Below are 14,779 nucleotides of genomic sequence, written 5' to 3' on the forward strand. Positions count from 1 at the left end.
TTATCTGGTCATGGTGGACTGGGTCCAAGTCACAATTTCAGGTGAACCATGATGGAGCATGGGCAGGACACAGTAGTGATTTTACTTTGCTGTTAAAAGTACCTTGTGTCCTGGGCTTCAAGGAGCTGTTCTGGCATCAAGAAGCCATCAACAGAATTTGTTGTGCAAGGTCCTGCATCGGGATACCAGTGAAGATGCCATTCAGGGGCTTCACTGCAGTATAGAGTTGTGTTGCACTGCATCGAGGTTGATGAAGCTGCTGATTGCGAGTATTTTCATCAAGGTGCTTTGAGCTGGTGGACGGGTGTGGCTTAGCTGAGCTGCAAGACGGCCATTCTTTGAGAATGCTCTGCTGGCCCTGAAAAAAAACCCTTTATAATCAAGCACTAATGGCAGACATAGGAAGGACTAATCGGAGCGACAAAGCCTAAAGGCCCATAGGAATGAATGGGAAGATATTCTCAATTTGCAAATCTTAATTAGAGAATCGCAAATTGAGAATATAATTTCAAGGGTGTCAAAAGGACACCCTGTTGCACCCCTGAAATCGATCTGTGCACATATGTTGCGCACACACATGCCATAAGGGCATGTGTGTGCGTAACATGAAACTTTGAAAAATGCACAAAAGTGCATTTTTAAAAGTTTTTGCAAATTATTATGAAGTTCAACTTTATGGTAATTTGCTCCCCCTATTAGCGAATTCGCTGTATTTTTTGCTTTAATGCATTGCATTTAAGGAATGGCAATTTGCGATTCCTTAAATGCAATCACAATTTGAGAACTCGCAATTATTTGCGAATTTTCAAATTGTGAGGGCCTTGACTCTTGATGCATCGCAAAAGCTAATTTTGCGATCACAAATGGCCAATTTTTGCGAATCGCACCGTTTGCGATCGCAAAAAGCTTTGATGTATGTGCCTGTTAGTGACCTTACTCTGTCTCTTACATCAGATTTAATTCCAGCTACTAATTCTGATATACAGGGTAAACCAGTAGTTCTTTTGTGATGTACTCGGCCTCGTCTTACAGCTCTTAACAAAATAAACTTTTAAACTGATAAGCCAGGAAGCATGCACCTGCAATAGCAAATCAAAGTTGTCTAAATTAGTACTAAAAGTCATTGGCATCATATATATATAACATAGTAGCAGGGCTAGTAATAATATTTGACCATTTCACATTCCTTCTTTTATTACAAATAGCTAAGGTGACATTCGCTAGATTGATAACATCTGAAATATCAGGGATTAGTGCACTATTGAGATAAAGAACAGGATATTGGTCACTCTTGTGCCTCGGTATTACCTTCACATTAATCATTTCACTCCCTAGGCACACATCAAGCAGTATATAATCAAGCAGTATATAATCAATGGTACTTCTATATGGTCCTCTCTTAACCCCTTCAATGCTTGTGACGGAACCATTCCGTCATCAGTCACGGTTGAGCTGTGCTGATGACGGAATGGTTCCTTCACGGCCACATCCAGTTATGGAATGTCCAGCACCGGGGGGAAATTGGGGCAGCACGCAAGGTGTTAAATGAGGAAGCTGTCATTATGTCTAAGGCTGAGTGTGAGAAATTGGGTGTGAGCTCTTCTTAAGCAACATCTACAGTCCCTGTCAGGGTTTACCACAAAAGTCACTAAATCAACTTGCGCTTAGCCCTCTGGTAGCTTGGCACAAAAGCAGCGAGGCTTAACTTAGAGGCAATGTATCAAGTATTTATGCAGCATTAGACAGTAATAAAGTGAAAACACAACACAAGAAAAAAATCACACACCAATACAGAAAAATAGAGTACATTTTATTAAATGATTTGACACCAAAATGGTAAAAATCCAATCCGTAAAATTGGAGATACTTAATTTTAAAGGTGAAGAAAAGTAGCACTTAGGAGCAAGAACCAGCAATTGCGGTTATCTGGTCATGGTGGACTGGGTCCAAGTCACAATTTCAGGTGAACCATGAGCATGGGCAGGACACAGTAGTGAGTTTACTTTGCTGTTAAAAGTACCTTGTGTCCTGGGCTTCAAGGAGTGAAGTCCTGAGTTGACCTACGCTGTTCTGGCATCAAGAAGCCTTCAACAGAATTTGTTGTGCAAGGTCCTGCATCGGGATGCCAGTGAAGATGCCATTCAGGGGCTTCACTGCAGTGTAGAGTTGTGTTGCACTGCATCGAGGTTGATGAAGCTGCTGATTGCCAGTATTTTCATCAAGGTGCTTTGAGCTGGTGGACGGGTGTGGCTTAGCTGAGCTGCAAGATGGCCATTCTTTGAGAATTCTCTGCTGGCCCTGAAAAAAACCTTTATAATCAAGCACTAATGGCAGACTTAGGAAGGACTAATTGGAGCGACAAACTGCCTTAACACTAGAGACTACCTGGCAGTCTATCTGAAGTGAATAGCCCCTTCTGGCACAAACTGAGCCTGGGTTTTAACTCAGGGATGGGCGGAGTCAGACATCAGAGTATTCTTGAACCAATTGTGCGCCCCTTCCCAGCCCACCACATGCCTTCGAAATTTGCGGGCTTGAGCCGCCCGTGAACCCACCTGTTGGCCTACAGTGAAGGTGGCGAGTGGAATACATCCCCGCTATTTCAATAGTTAAAGGTACCCCCTAAGGTTAATTATGAGGTCTGGGAGAAAGGGAGAACAGCAAAATATATGAAGGACCTCCCACACGACCTACATCAATTCATCTTTGGTTAGCATAGCATATTTAACAATAGTATATTTTTGTATTTTTCATAAACATGAAAACAGCTTTAGTGTTTATATATACAGTGCAATTCATAAGTCAATTTAAACCATGAAAATTTGTGAAGGGCTCTCCCCATGGGTTTTTTAGCATGCCAATGAAAGCTGAACAAGCAATGTATTTGATGTGTGAATGTGTGTGTTTGGAATGCTAGGTCGAGATGGAGTGTGAGATGTGATCTGATGCAATGAAGGTTGGCTCACAATATGGGGACATGTAAAATATGTTGATTTCATACATAAGAAAGATTTATATGATGTGAAATGAACTTATGAATTGCACTGCATATATAAACACTACAGCTTTTTTCATGTTTTAAGAAAAATACAAAAATATACTATCTTTAAAAAAAAGTTCAATGTCTCAACCAAAGAAAAGAAATTGCAATAAATAAAGACATAAATAAATGTATCTTTGTTGTATTTAATGATTGTTTCAGCAAGGCAAAGCCCATCGAGCTATGTTAGCCAAAGATGAATTGATGTAGATTGGGTGGGAGGTCCTTCTACTTATACATCCCCGGCTGCCCATGTCAGCTGGATAGGCTCTCTTTGTATCTGAAACTATGCAGACCCTTGTAGCACACAGCAGGGGCCGCAGTTGCTTGGTCCCGGGCTGTTCCAAAGCTCATCTGGCATTGGGCTGGAGCATGACTGGGCCATCAGGGCAAGAGAATAGCATACCCCACACTCACTGCCTGCCTTTGTACACTGCTGCACTGTGCTGTCCTGTGGCCCAGCAAACCTTGCATGCGTTGGACGGGGCGGACGAGTTCCCCCATCCACCAATGCTGATCCAGCGGGTCAACCAAACTTTGGAACTACACAGTTACTGGCCAGATCGAGATGAAGAATGGCAAGACCGAGTCTGCTGACATCACGTTTAGACCAAGTCAAGCAACATGTAGACACCCACAAGACTCGCCTGGACCAGCTCGAAAACAGAGCCTCTAATGCTTGCGACTATCAGATTGAATCCAAGGGTCACCTCCTCCAGATGGAAAAGGTCCTACATGTCATTCAAGCCAAGACCCAGAGACCCGAGCTAGATGAAACAACCTCCGCGTGACTGCTGTTCCAGACACTACAGCCATAGCCAAAATTGAGGACTTTGTGGAGACTCTCCTGCGGAACCTTTTGGGCTTAGACTAATCCTGGGCAGGTAACTATGCTCCGCCATCGCAGTTTATGTAGTTTTGCTTACTCCATGTTCCGTTGCGAACATGGAGTTTAGGCAAAACTATGACTCCGTGGTGGAGGCCGGCCCCTCCACCCTCCCAAAGTAATTATAAAGTAATTAAAAAGGCACTTACATGCCGTGGCTGCCTCCTCCTTGCCATGGCCTCTCTCCTTCCTCCTCCTCCTTCCTCCTTCCTCCTCCTCCTCCTTCTTCACAGATAACCGCTACATTGTACGTCTTGCGAGTGCACATGCGCAATACGTACAACGTAGGGGTTATCTAGGAAGAAGGATGGTGAGTATGAGGAAGGAGAGTGGCTAAGGTGAGGAGGAGGCATCCACAGCAGGTAAGTGCCTTTTTAATTACTTTATAATTACTATGGGAGGGGGTTGGGACTAAAGCAGAGCAAAGTTCCACGGAGTTGTTTTCCCCCACCTGGAACTTTGCATAGAGGCACCATGCCTGCTCCACCCAGGGTTACCTTAGACCTCTCAACCATGTTTATTGTTGCGCGAGCGCATCGCTCCCTAGGTCCCAAACCACTGGTAGGTGCTACTGTATGTCCTATCATTGTACCGCTGCTCAACTACAGAGTCCGAAATGTGAAATTGCTCTTTGCGTGAGATTGAGGAGTCATACAGCATCAGGGAAACAGCATCTCTTCCTATACTGATTTCACCCCCTTGGTCCAAGCAGCTCGTCATGAATTCTTCCCAGCCAAACAAATTTTCAAACAAGCAGGCACATCCTTAGCACTCTTTTACTCTGCTAAGCTTTGAGTCACCTATGATGGAAAACCCCACCTTTTCACAGATGCAAAGTCTGCCCTGGGGGAACTCACGTGCTCTGTGGGAGATGCCAGGCTGAGTGATAATGGTTTGAATTACCACCGTCATTATGTGAACTGATGGAGACACTTGCCATGGAGGCAGCAGTATGAGCAACCTACTACACCAATTTGGTATCCTTCACTGAACAAGACTGTTTTGCTCTAGTGCTTATTGTTACCAGTCTCTCATCTACCCAATTCTGTACTTGATTTGTTAAACTCCCAGCCACCCTGCCCCGCATGGCAGCACAGTATGCCGGTGACTCTTACACCCCCAGGCCGAACTCCTGTTATTATTTCAGATTACGAGTTGGGGCTCTTGGTTGGATATGGGGTGGGTACTTATTCACAACGTAATGGGGGGTTGGTGTAGGAGGTGAAAGGGATGGATTAGTTTTGATTTCTCTGTTCCAGTTGGGTTGCAGAAACAAGTGGCCCTGGTTCTTTTTACCACCACATTCACATACGTCCCTGCTTAACAATTTCAGAGCAGCCCATATGAATAAATATAATCAACATTATAACATAAGCATGAGCAGGGGCGCGCTTCTAAATCAACACCTTTCTACAAATTCTTATTTCACATGACATCAATCTTAAGTATACCCTGGAACATCTGCGGCCTAAATGACTAAGAAAACATGCTTAACACAAACATAAGCAGCCCTCTACCACGATTGAGCAACCTATGATTAAGACCGTTTGTCAGCCCACCAGTTTGTCTCTCATACGGGGCACCAACCGGGTCCCTGTGTGAGTATACCCTTTTCCTCTCTCACTTTACCGGTGTCTCACTTATTTTCACTGTCTCATGAGGCTGAACAATCACCATCAGATTGTCTCCATATCCCTTGGTCCTGAAGAGACCCTGCACTGTAAAAGGGTCAAAATGCTGTTGACTGTATTTGAAAGCGAACCAGTTTAACGGCTCTGATTAGTGTACACAGAAGCTCAAAATATTACTGTTAATCTTTGGTCGCCTTCACGGTGATATGTGCGCTATATAAGAACGTTTGACATTTGACATTTGACATGTTTTTCACAGTTTGTTTTATGGTTCCATTTCACTTGCGGAAACAAAAGCACTATTGTTTTTTCTTGGTCTGTGTATATATCAATTTGAATTTGACAAATCTGATAAAAAGAATTCATGTGAACATAAAGTCTGCAAGGCCCTCTTTCTTTCTGACATCATCTTAAACCATTTCTGTGATTGAGAATTCAACTGTAATCAGTTATTAAAGTTGAGCCACTAAATCACTTCTTTAATACAGGCGACTAGGGACATCACAAGTCATGTTTAATAATATATTAGAGACAGGATTTTATACATGAACTAGCGCGCTGCTGTGATCTCAGAAGAAAGGAAATTTAAGGTAACTTGTTATGATAACATTACATTTACAATGTGTCATTGTTATTGAAACTTATTCATTTTATTTTTGAAAACATTTCTAAGTGTGGATTGAGCAGTGCGTCCTCGATTGGCTTCCAATCTGGATTCTGGTTGCTCTCCTGTTTCATTCGAGCGGTCTTGAGCAGTGCGTAATTGATCGTTTTCCAATCTTGATTCTCGTTTCTCTCCTGTTTCATTCGAGCGGGCTTGAGCAGTGCGTAATCGATCTGTTTCCAATCTTGATTCTCGTTGCTTGTTCGTTTGAGAAGAGCGGGCTTGAGCAGTGCATACTCGATCGGCTTCTAATCATGTTTCCTGCTGCTCATCTGTTTCTGAATCTGGTACAGCCTTTTTCTTTCGTGCTTCTGATGTAGATTGACCAATCGATTTCCATTTGGGGGTCATAACTGTCAATGATGCTCTCAAATTCTCTGTCTATTTCAGTATTCAAAAGATTACGAGGGCCCTGGGGTGCCAATATTTTTTTTTAAATGTTGACAGAAACCTTCGCCGGATGAATGGTGTAGTAATGCATAAAGGACAAACAGACAGACAGACATACTTTTGTTTTTATATATATAGATTGAGGTGCCCATGAGGTACATGATTAATTAGTATCATCATTATTATGTACAACTAAGTAAATGTTAAGAATATTAAAGTGAACAAAATGTAGACTCCAAACATTGTTCTTCACATATCATAAGTCAATTTAGCTAAATATCTCTAGCTGCTTGCATTGCTTTAAATTTTCTAGAGAAAAGGAAGGTAAAACAGACTTTACACATTTCTGGGTATGGTTGCAATGGATTGTTGACAGAATGATCTCTGTAATTAGCATATTTGAATAAAAACATTTATTACTGAGCAGGAGGAATAATTTGCATATAGTTACCCTTTGCATGCTCAATGTTTACTATGAACCTAAGAATTGTCTCAAGCTTTGCTTGTAGTTCACATTCAGCCAAACCAGCATAAAACAAACTAGGATAACCTAATCTAAATGAAGACTTTGCTCCACCCCCCACATTTCAGAAAATATTACTATGTAGTTGTTCCAAAATTAAATGAATGTGTCTGAGCTGCCTTTAGAATGAGCAGCAAATTTTAGGGCAGTGTCAGTGCCTGAAACGGTTCCATTATCAAGTGTGGCCTCTATCATCCTGTGGGTCTGAAACTCTGTTGCAAGCCCTTTAGTAGATGATTTTCTTTCTATATATTCTTGATGTTTGCTGACGAATGACAGGTTATAAATTGGTTCATGACTGGTTGAGTCTCGGGGCTTTGTAGTGGGTTTCCTCAGGAGGAAATGATAATGGGGTTTTCATTGAGCATTACATTATTTTATTACACTATTTGTGTAACCCACCAGTATGGTAAAACATTGCTTTCATGTAGTTTGTAAGGCAAGAATCCACTCCTAAGTGGGAAGCGTTGACGTTTTGTGCTAGGCTCAGAATCTGTCCCATTATTGTTGGTTTGAAAGCTGAAATAAATGCCTGCTAGGAGGGTTTGGTTACAGGAGAAAATATCAATGGTTCATGATTAAGGGAGATGGATTTATAAAGGACCTTGAGAGATCAATTGGGGGTCATAGCAGTGCAGCTAGGTGATGTATGGATAGCCTCCAACCCTCAGAAAATCCATATTAACATTATACTTCCTTGTACTATTCCTGATGAGGTCTGAAGTAGAGGATGCTGAAATGCATCAACACTTCTTAAAGGAAGCCCACCCACTGCATCACTACTATCACAAGATTACAGCTACAGGGTGCATTATAATAAGGACTAATGTTATAGGTCCTTCATACTAATACATAGGCTTTTGAACATTGCACCAAGATTGGAAAGAAACAATGGTCACTATATTGAATTTGTAACTAGAAAGACCCTGTATGTTTTAGTTTCCTGAAGCAGCCATGGACATATTTGTCAAATGTGTTGGTTATACTGTATGCAGGTAGTTCGTCTGTTTCAAAGATATTTAGCGAGATTACTTTTCTACTAATGTGAGTGTTTTTTAAATATTGTTTTTTTTATTACTCTGGAGATGTGCTTGAAGTTTGGAAACTTGGTAGGTGTAAGGAATGAGGTTTTTTAGTTGACTGAGATGTTAGCCATGGTCAGGCAGCAACCACAATCCTTGTCAGGATGAGCCGCAAGCCAACCCTAAATTAACCTGTGTTCAACCCTCTTGTAGCTTGGCACAAAGCAGTCAGGCTTAACGTAGAGGCTTAATTAGAGGCAATGGGTAATACACTTGTAAATCAGTCAAGCATTAATAAATAAAACAGTAGAATGCAAGATAGGATTTTCTAGAGACGGTAGAGAAAATAGGACCTAAGTGCACAAAGAAAAAACTTGGGATATCTGGTTGCACTGGTCATGTTAAAGTCACACTTTCAGGCCGTAAGCGATGAGCACACGTCAGCTACAGTCACCAGGTTAGGCCCGCTGAAATTGACCCTCTCAAAGTCATGCCAAGATTTTTGTTTGCAATAGAGGGAGCCCCAAGGAATAAGGAGAGCATAGCGTGAGGTAGTCAGTCTAGCGAGAACAGCAGGCCAGGTGTTGTGAGTGGGCCTTGCTAGAGCTTTGCATTGGCAGTCCCCCACTAGCGGTTGATGTTGTAGCATGAAGAGGGGGATGAAGGATGAAATCTAGTGAAGTTGCAAGTCTAGTTCTGTTCTCACCCAAGTGAGAGGGCAGCAGGTCAGCACAGCAGAGCAGCAGTTCCTTCAAAGTAGCAGTCCAGCAGAGTGGCTGTACTTTGAACAGTACAGCAGTTCTTCATGTTCTTCATCCTGGCAGAGTAGCCACAGGTCCAGAGTGTACTGAAGAGTTTGTGTTAGATATTCCTATACCCTGGTGCCCTGGTTCTGGAAGGTGGGAGAAGCTTATAGACAGTGACTTGGAAGTGCATGGAATTTCTTGACTCCCCTGCCCTTGCTTCAATCTGGCTGCTGTGACAAAGTGGGGTTATTAAGCTCTTTGTGTGAAGGCAAAGCAGGGGCTATTCAATTGTAAGTAGGGTTGTTCTCAGCTCCACCTCCACCGTCCTGACAGCAGATGGCCCTTTCTGGCACAACTAATCCTTCTATTGTGTGACTCTCTGAGAGGAATTCACAAAGTCTAACTGTGTCCCAGGCCAGGCTACAGGCACAAAAATGGTTGAAAGCAGGAACATGGCAACATTTTTAAAGTGCCAATTTTGAAATTGTAATGGAAAACCCAAGTTTACCATTACATAGGATTTCTCATTTCAATTCACAAAATTGACTTCACCATAAATAAGGGTATTTTATTACAATTCCAAAAACACCAAACATGAAATGGTTACCTACTCTTATTTGGACATTACAGCTTATTAACTGTAGTGGGCAACTCCAATGGTATCTTATGAGAGTAGACTTGCAGTAGTGAACAACGAATTTAGGAGTTTTTCAGCACCAAGACATGTAAACCTCAGAAGCACATATCAACATTTTTAAATACACTGCACCCTGCCCTTTGGGCTGTCCAGGACTGAACTTAGCGGTGACTTATATGTGATAGAAGGGAAAGTTTGGGCCTGGCAAAAGGTTTACTTTGATAGGTCGCAATGGCAGTTAAAACTGCACACACAGGCTATGATGGCCAGGCCTGAGGCATGTTTAACATACTACTTATGTGGATGGCACACTCTGTGCTGCAGGCCCACTAGTAGCATTTGATTTACAGGCCCTAGGACCAACCCACTTTACTATGGGCTTACAAGTAGATTAAATATACCAATTTGGTATAAGCCAATTCAACATGTTTTAAGGAGAGATCCAAGCACTTTAGCACTGGTTAGTGGTGGGGAAGTGCAAGGAGACATCCCAAACAACTTCAGCTGAAATAGGAGGAGTGAAGGCAAAAAGCTTGTGGATGACCCTTCAGAGCAGGGCCAAGTTAGACAGTAAGAAGAGGCATAACCTAAAACATGTTTAGAAGTGGGAAAACGATTAAAGAGTGGTTAATCTATGTCTTGGGCTGCACCCACAGATTTAGCAATGTGGGATTGTGTGTGAAAGCCAGTTGCATTATGTTTTCTGCCAATTGATGTGTGCACATGAGTAGCTAGCTGAAATCCAAAGTGTCAAAAATGTCAATAAACTATAAAAATGATTTTGATTTAGGCTTGTGATAGAGCCGGGGTTCACCTGCCTCAATTACCATACTCACCTGGGCCCATAAATATAGTAATACCTTGAAACAGGTGAAAAAAACCCTTCGCTATACCAGGATGTTATTCACTTTACTCTTAGGACCTTTAACCTATAACTTGACTTACCAATCCTTGTCATTGGCACCTAGAGTCCTAAGGAATCAAGGGAGTTAGCAAGAAAATAGGTAGTTATAATAACATTTTCCTATAATAAAAATAACCAAAGACTCTGGAAAGTTTAAAGACTTTATCTAAGAAAATTCATAAATGTTAGAGTCCCTTGAATTTCATTCAGAGCCTTTTCGATCAGAAAGATAATAACCAAGGTAAAGATATGCCGCGATTTTATGCGACTGTCTTTAAGCATTAGAATATAGCATGGATAGAAAAGGGAAACAGCACTTTGACATACCCAAACTAATTTATATTTACCTAGATGGTGTGAAAACCAACTCTGTCCACGGGCTGTGACAAAGAAACAGGATTCCCGATAGTTCAGATACCACCAGGACAGGACAGGTGTAGACCAGAACCAGGACAGGTGCAGACCAATATGGATCAGGATAGGACAGATGCAGATCAGAATGAGTACCCTCAGCTAAGTGCAACACCAGCATTACACCCCTCTCTGCGGCTAACTGTCCGACAACGATTAGGTTCTCTATTCCTCTCACTAACCCCGACTGGGTTATCGATTCTTCTTACAGAGTGCTCTGCCAGCACCTCTGCTCTCGATCGCCTATTGAGTGCGTTGGGTCAGTGACAGGTCAGCTATTCGGACAAGTCGGACAATCTAACTAACTAAGCCTACCTTAGTTATACTATTTTCCAGGGCAAAGTACCACCCCCCAATGTTGCCAATGTGTGTATCCCTAATTTTGATTGGCCAAAAGAAGAGGAGAGGTCATCACACCATGTCAGTATGAGATCAAATATTCAAATTAACTTTCCCACCATAACTTTATTTTCCCATGCACTTTATTCCACCCTGCATTGGATGTTTCAAAATGTATTTTATTTGGTACAGTTCAGCTTCCTATTGTAAGGTCACAGGTCAGGCACTCAGGGTTTCTGCAGTAAAGACTGTAGTTGCCAGCGGGTCAATGCCATTACTTGAGACTCTTGGGGGCAGATGTATCAAGATACCATTTTGCACTTCTCAAATAGCGATTGTTAAGGAATCGCTATTTGAGAAGTGCAAAATGGTATGTATGTAGAATTTCGCTATTTATTAGCGATTCCTTAGAATTCCTTAATTGCGATTAGCAAATTGCTAATCGCAATTAAGGAATAATTTCCCATTCATTTCTATGGGCCAGGAGGCCCATAGGAATGAATGTAAAATTATACTCAATTTGCGATTAGCAATTAGCTAATCGCAAATTGAGAATAATTTCAAGGGTGCAAGGGTGTCTTAAGGACACCCTGCTGCACCCCTGAATTTGATATGTGTACGCATATGGTGCACATACATGCCCTAAGGGCATGTATGAGCGTCATATGGCACCTTTAGAATTTAAAAAAAAGTGCTTTTTAAAAAGAATTCGCAAGTTACCACCAACTACAAGTTGATGGTAATTTGCGAATTCTTAGTCAAAAATCGCAACACTGAAATGCTTGATACATTTCAAATATTAAATTGCAATTTGCATTTTCTTAAAAGCCTCGCAATGTTAAGGAATCGCTAAATTAGCGATTCCTTAATATTGCGAGGCTTTTTGAATGATACATTCCAAATCCCGTTTTTTTTGTCGCAAACGCTGCTATTTTCCGAATCGCAGCGTTTGCGACAAAAAAAACGGATGATACATCTGCCCCTTGATCTCTTCTGCACAGTCGCAGGAATTCATAAAATAGAAGCAGGATGTTTGAATCAGGCCCGTAATTCGAGCTATTAGCAAAGTAGAAGAGAAACATGGAATACATGAATATTCTGTATACCACTTATCTCTACTCTATTCCCAATACATTATTTTATCTTTGGCATTAGTTATTATGCAGAACGAACATGGTTTAGTGAAAGCAGCAGCAGGTGCATTAATGATTAGTCACATGTAGTAGCCATCTTAATTCTAGTGCACAGCTGCAGAGATTCCCTCCAAGCATTAGAAGACGTCACACCACATGAGTGTGGTAGACACATGCATAGTACAGTTCCCGCCTTCTGGTGGCCATTTTAGTACATTTGCGTTACTGTTAGTAAAAGCACATAGTTAAGCTTCCCCTAGGTACTAGAAATGTCATGTGGTGCAACTATTAGTAAGATAAAACATGACAAACATATTGGTAAGTACGTTTATGTGTTATTCAAGAGGATTGATCCAAGCAAGTCTCTTTAAGCACAAAACCTTGCTCCATCACTCGGCAACTCAAAAGTTGTAGTGTTTTTGTAATAACACATTTCTGGGGTTACTCAATGTTAACCCAAAGGATTTTGTTACAGCCTGGAGGTGCCTATATCACAAGTCTGATGAAGAAACTGGTAACTGAACATTAAGCAGAGTCATAAATAAATGCAGCTGGTGCAATTTTTTCTTAGCTTGTTTCTTGATTTGTTCAGTTACAGATACGCATCAGGTTCTTGTATTTGGCACGAGCAGGTATCTCCTTGCAGTGTAGTATACAAGGAAAAAGGCGGGGGAAAAATTATGAACTGTAATAAGATAACTGATCAAAGTTGGCTCCGTTCAGGTTGATAGGAAATGTCTATACAGTGTTTTAAATGAACTTTTAAATTTTCTTTTAAATAACAAACACATTTTTAACCGTGTATTGTGAAAATTCGATTAACTAAGACATAGGGAATACCTGTATTTAGTGATGCTCTTATGTATATAATAGTTTTTTAGATATTTTATGATTGTACTCATGTATTTATGAACCTTTATGATATTTTTATCGAAATAAAATTAATTGAATTGAATTGATTTGTTCAGTTAACTCGCAAAAATAATTCATTTTTTATTGATTTTTCAATTGGCCCTGAAACTTTGAAAATAGTAAAATATTTTGATCCTTACATACCGACATTGTGACAAGTTACACTCTAGGAATTATAAAGCAGTTCTAACATATTATGAGGAACTATGATACCTACTTTTTCATGTTCATCATCATAGACATTTATGTTCCTTTCAGAAAAGATGTATGGAGAGCATGAAGAAACTGAACTGCACCAGAGTGGGAAGCTTTATTTTTATTGGAGTCACTGGTGACCCTGAAAAACAGATCCCACTCTTTGTGATGTTTCTATGTCTGTATATTTTGAATCTCATGGGAAACACATTGATGATACTGACAATAACACTGTCCACTAGATTACAATCCCCCATGTATTATTTCCTGCGTAACCTGTCTTTCATTGATATCTGCTTTACATCAACCACAGTCCCAAAGATGCTAATTGACTTCCTTTCATCGGTGAAGATGATTTCTTTTATTGGCTGTGTGACACAGATGTACTCTTTCCTTTCCTTGGGTGGGGCAGAATGCCTTCTATTGGCCGTCATGTCTCTGGATCGCTATGTAGCAGTGTGCAAACCCTTGCGTTACAATGTCATCATGAATAATCGTGTTTTATTCCTGTTGGTTACTACCTGTTGGGTTGCAGGTCTTCTAAACGCCCTTGGACATACAGTTTTTACTTTCCGTTTGCCTTTCTGCAGGTCTAACCTGATCAACCATTTCTTCTGTGACATCCCCCCTCTTTTGGCCCTTTCATGCAGTGACACCCATGTTAATGAAGTACTGGTCTATACAACAGGAGGATCTGTCATCATCGGCTCCTTCACGCTCACACTCCTGTCCTATGTGTTCATCATCCTGGCCATCCTACAGATCCAGACATCTGAGGGGCGTCACAAAGCCTTTTCTACCTGCCTTTCTCATTTGACTGTGGTTTCTTTATTTTTTGGGACAGCTATCTTCAGTTATATCCGGCCTACGTCATCCAATCATCTGAATCTGGACAAGATAGTCACGGTGCTTTTTGGAATAGTAACACCTACATTAAATCCAATTATCTATAGTTTAAGGAACAAAGATGTGCAAGGAGTACTGAAAAAAGCCATGCATAGGATTCAGCTGCTTAGATAATGTTGTATATTTTAGAGACTTTTTCTCTAAATAGTTACTTTTCAAGAAGTTTCTTCCTTGAGACTACTGATTGAGTTCAGCTAACAGCCTCTCAAGTTCGACTGTTGCTCACGTTACAGCATGTGCTATCTGTGATCTCTGCCTTAGCAACATTTGGAATTCCCTCTGTCTGAAAGCCCTTAAACTTGCATCCTCTACCATGGATATGACCTAACCTTTTTTCCTCCAATATTTCTCTCTTGCCAAGCATTTTAAAGCATCTGCCTTGGCATGGGAATTCTGCCAAAAGCAATTGAATGCAATCCTTCAAGCACCACATAGACAGG

The 14,779-nt window shown here is 41.1% G+C and overlaps 1 protein-coding gene across 1 annotated transcript; it reads left to right on the forward strand.

The window, feature by feature from the left end:
- The first annotated feature begins 13,514 nt into the window (after positions 1 to 13,514).
- LOC147716833 (olfactory receptor 5V1-like) lies at positions 13,515 to 14,453 on the forward strand. Its single transcript, XM_086919792.1, has one exon. The coding sequence runs from the start codon at positions 13,515 to 13,517 to the stop codon at positions 14,451 to 14,453; it is 939 nt and encodes a 312-aa protein (XP_086775918.1).
- Positions 14,454 to 14,779: the final 326 nt, after the last annotated feature.

This window comes from Lissotriton vulgaris, chromosome 5 (assembly GCF_964263255.1).
Source record: "Lissotriton vulgaris chromosome 5, aLisVul1.2, whole genome shotgun sequence".
NCBI classification, from domain to species: Eukaryota; Metazoa; Chordata; class Amphibia; order Caudata; family Salamandridae; genus Lissotriton; species Lissotriton vulgaris.

Bases quoted from the DNA above. Each gene is read 5' to 3' on its own strand.
- LOC147716833 (XM_086919792.1), top strand. From the start codon at position 13,515: ATGAAGAAACTGAACTGCACCAGAGTGGGAAGCTTTATTTTTATTGGA.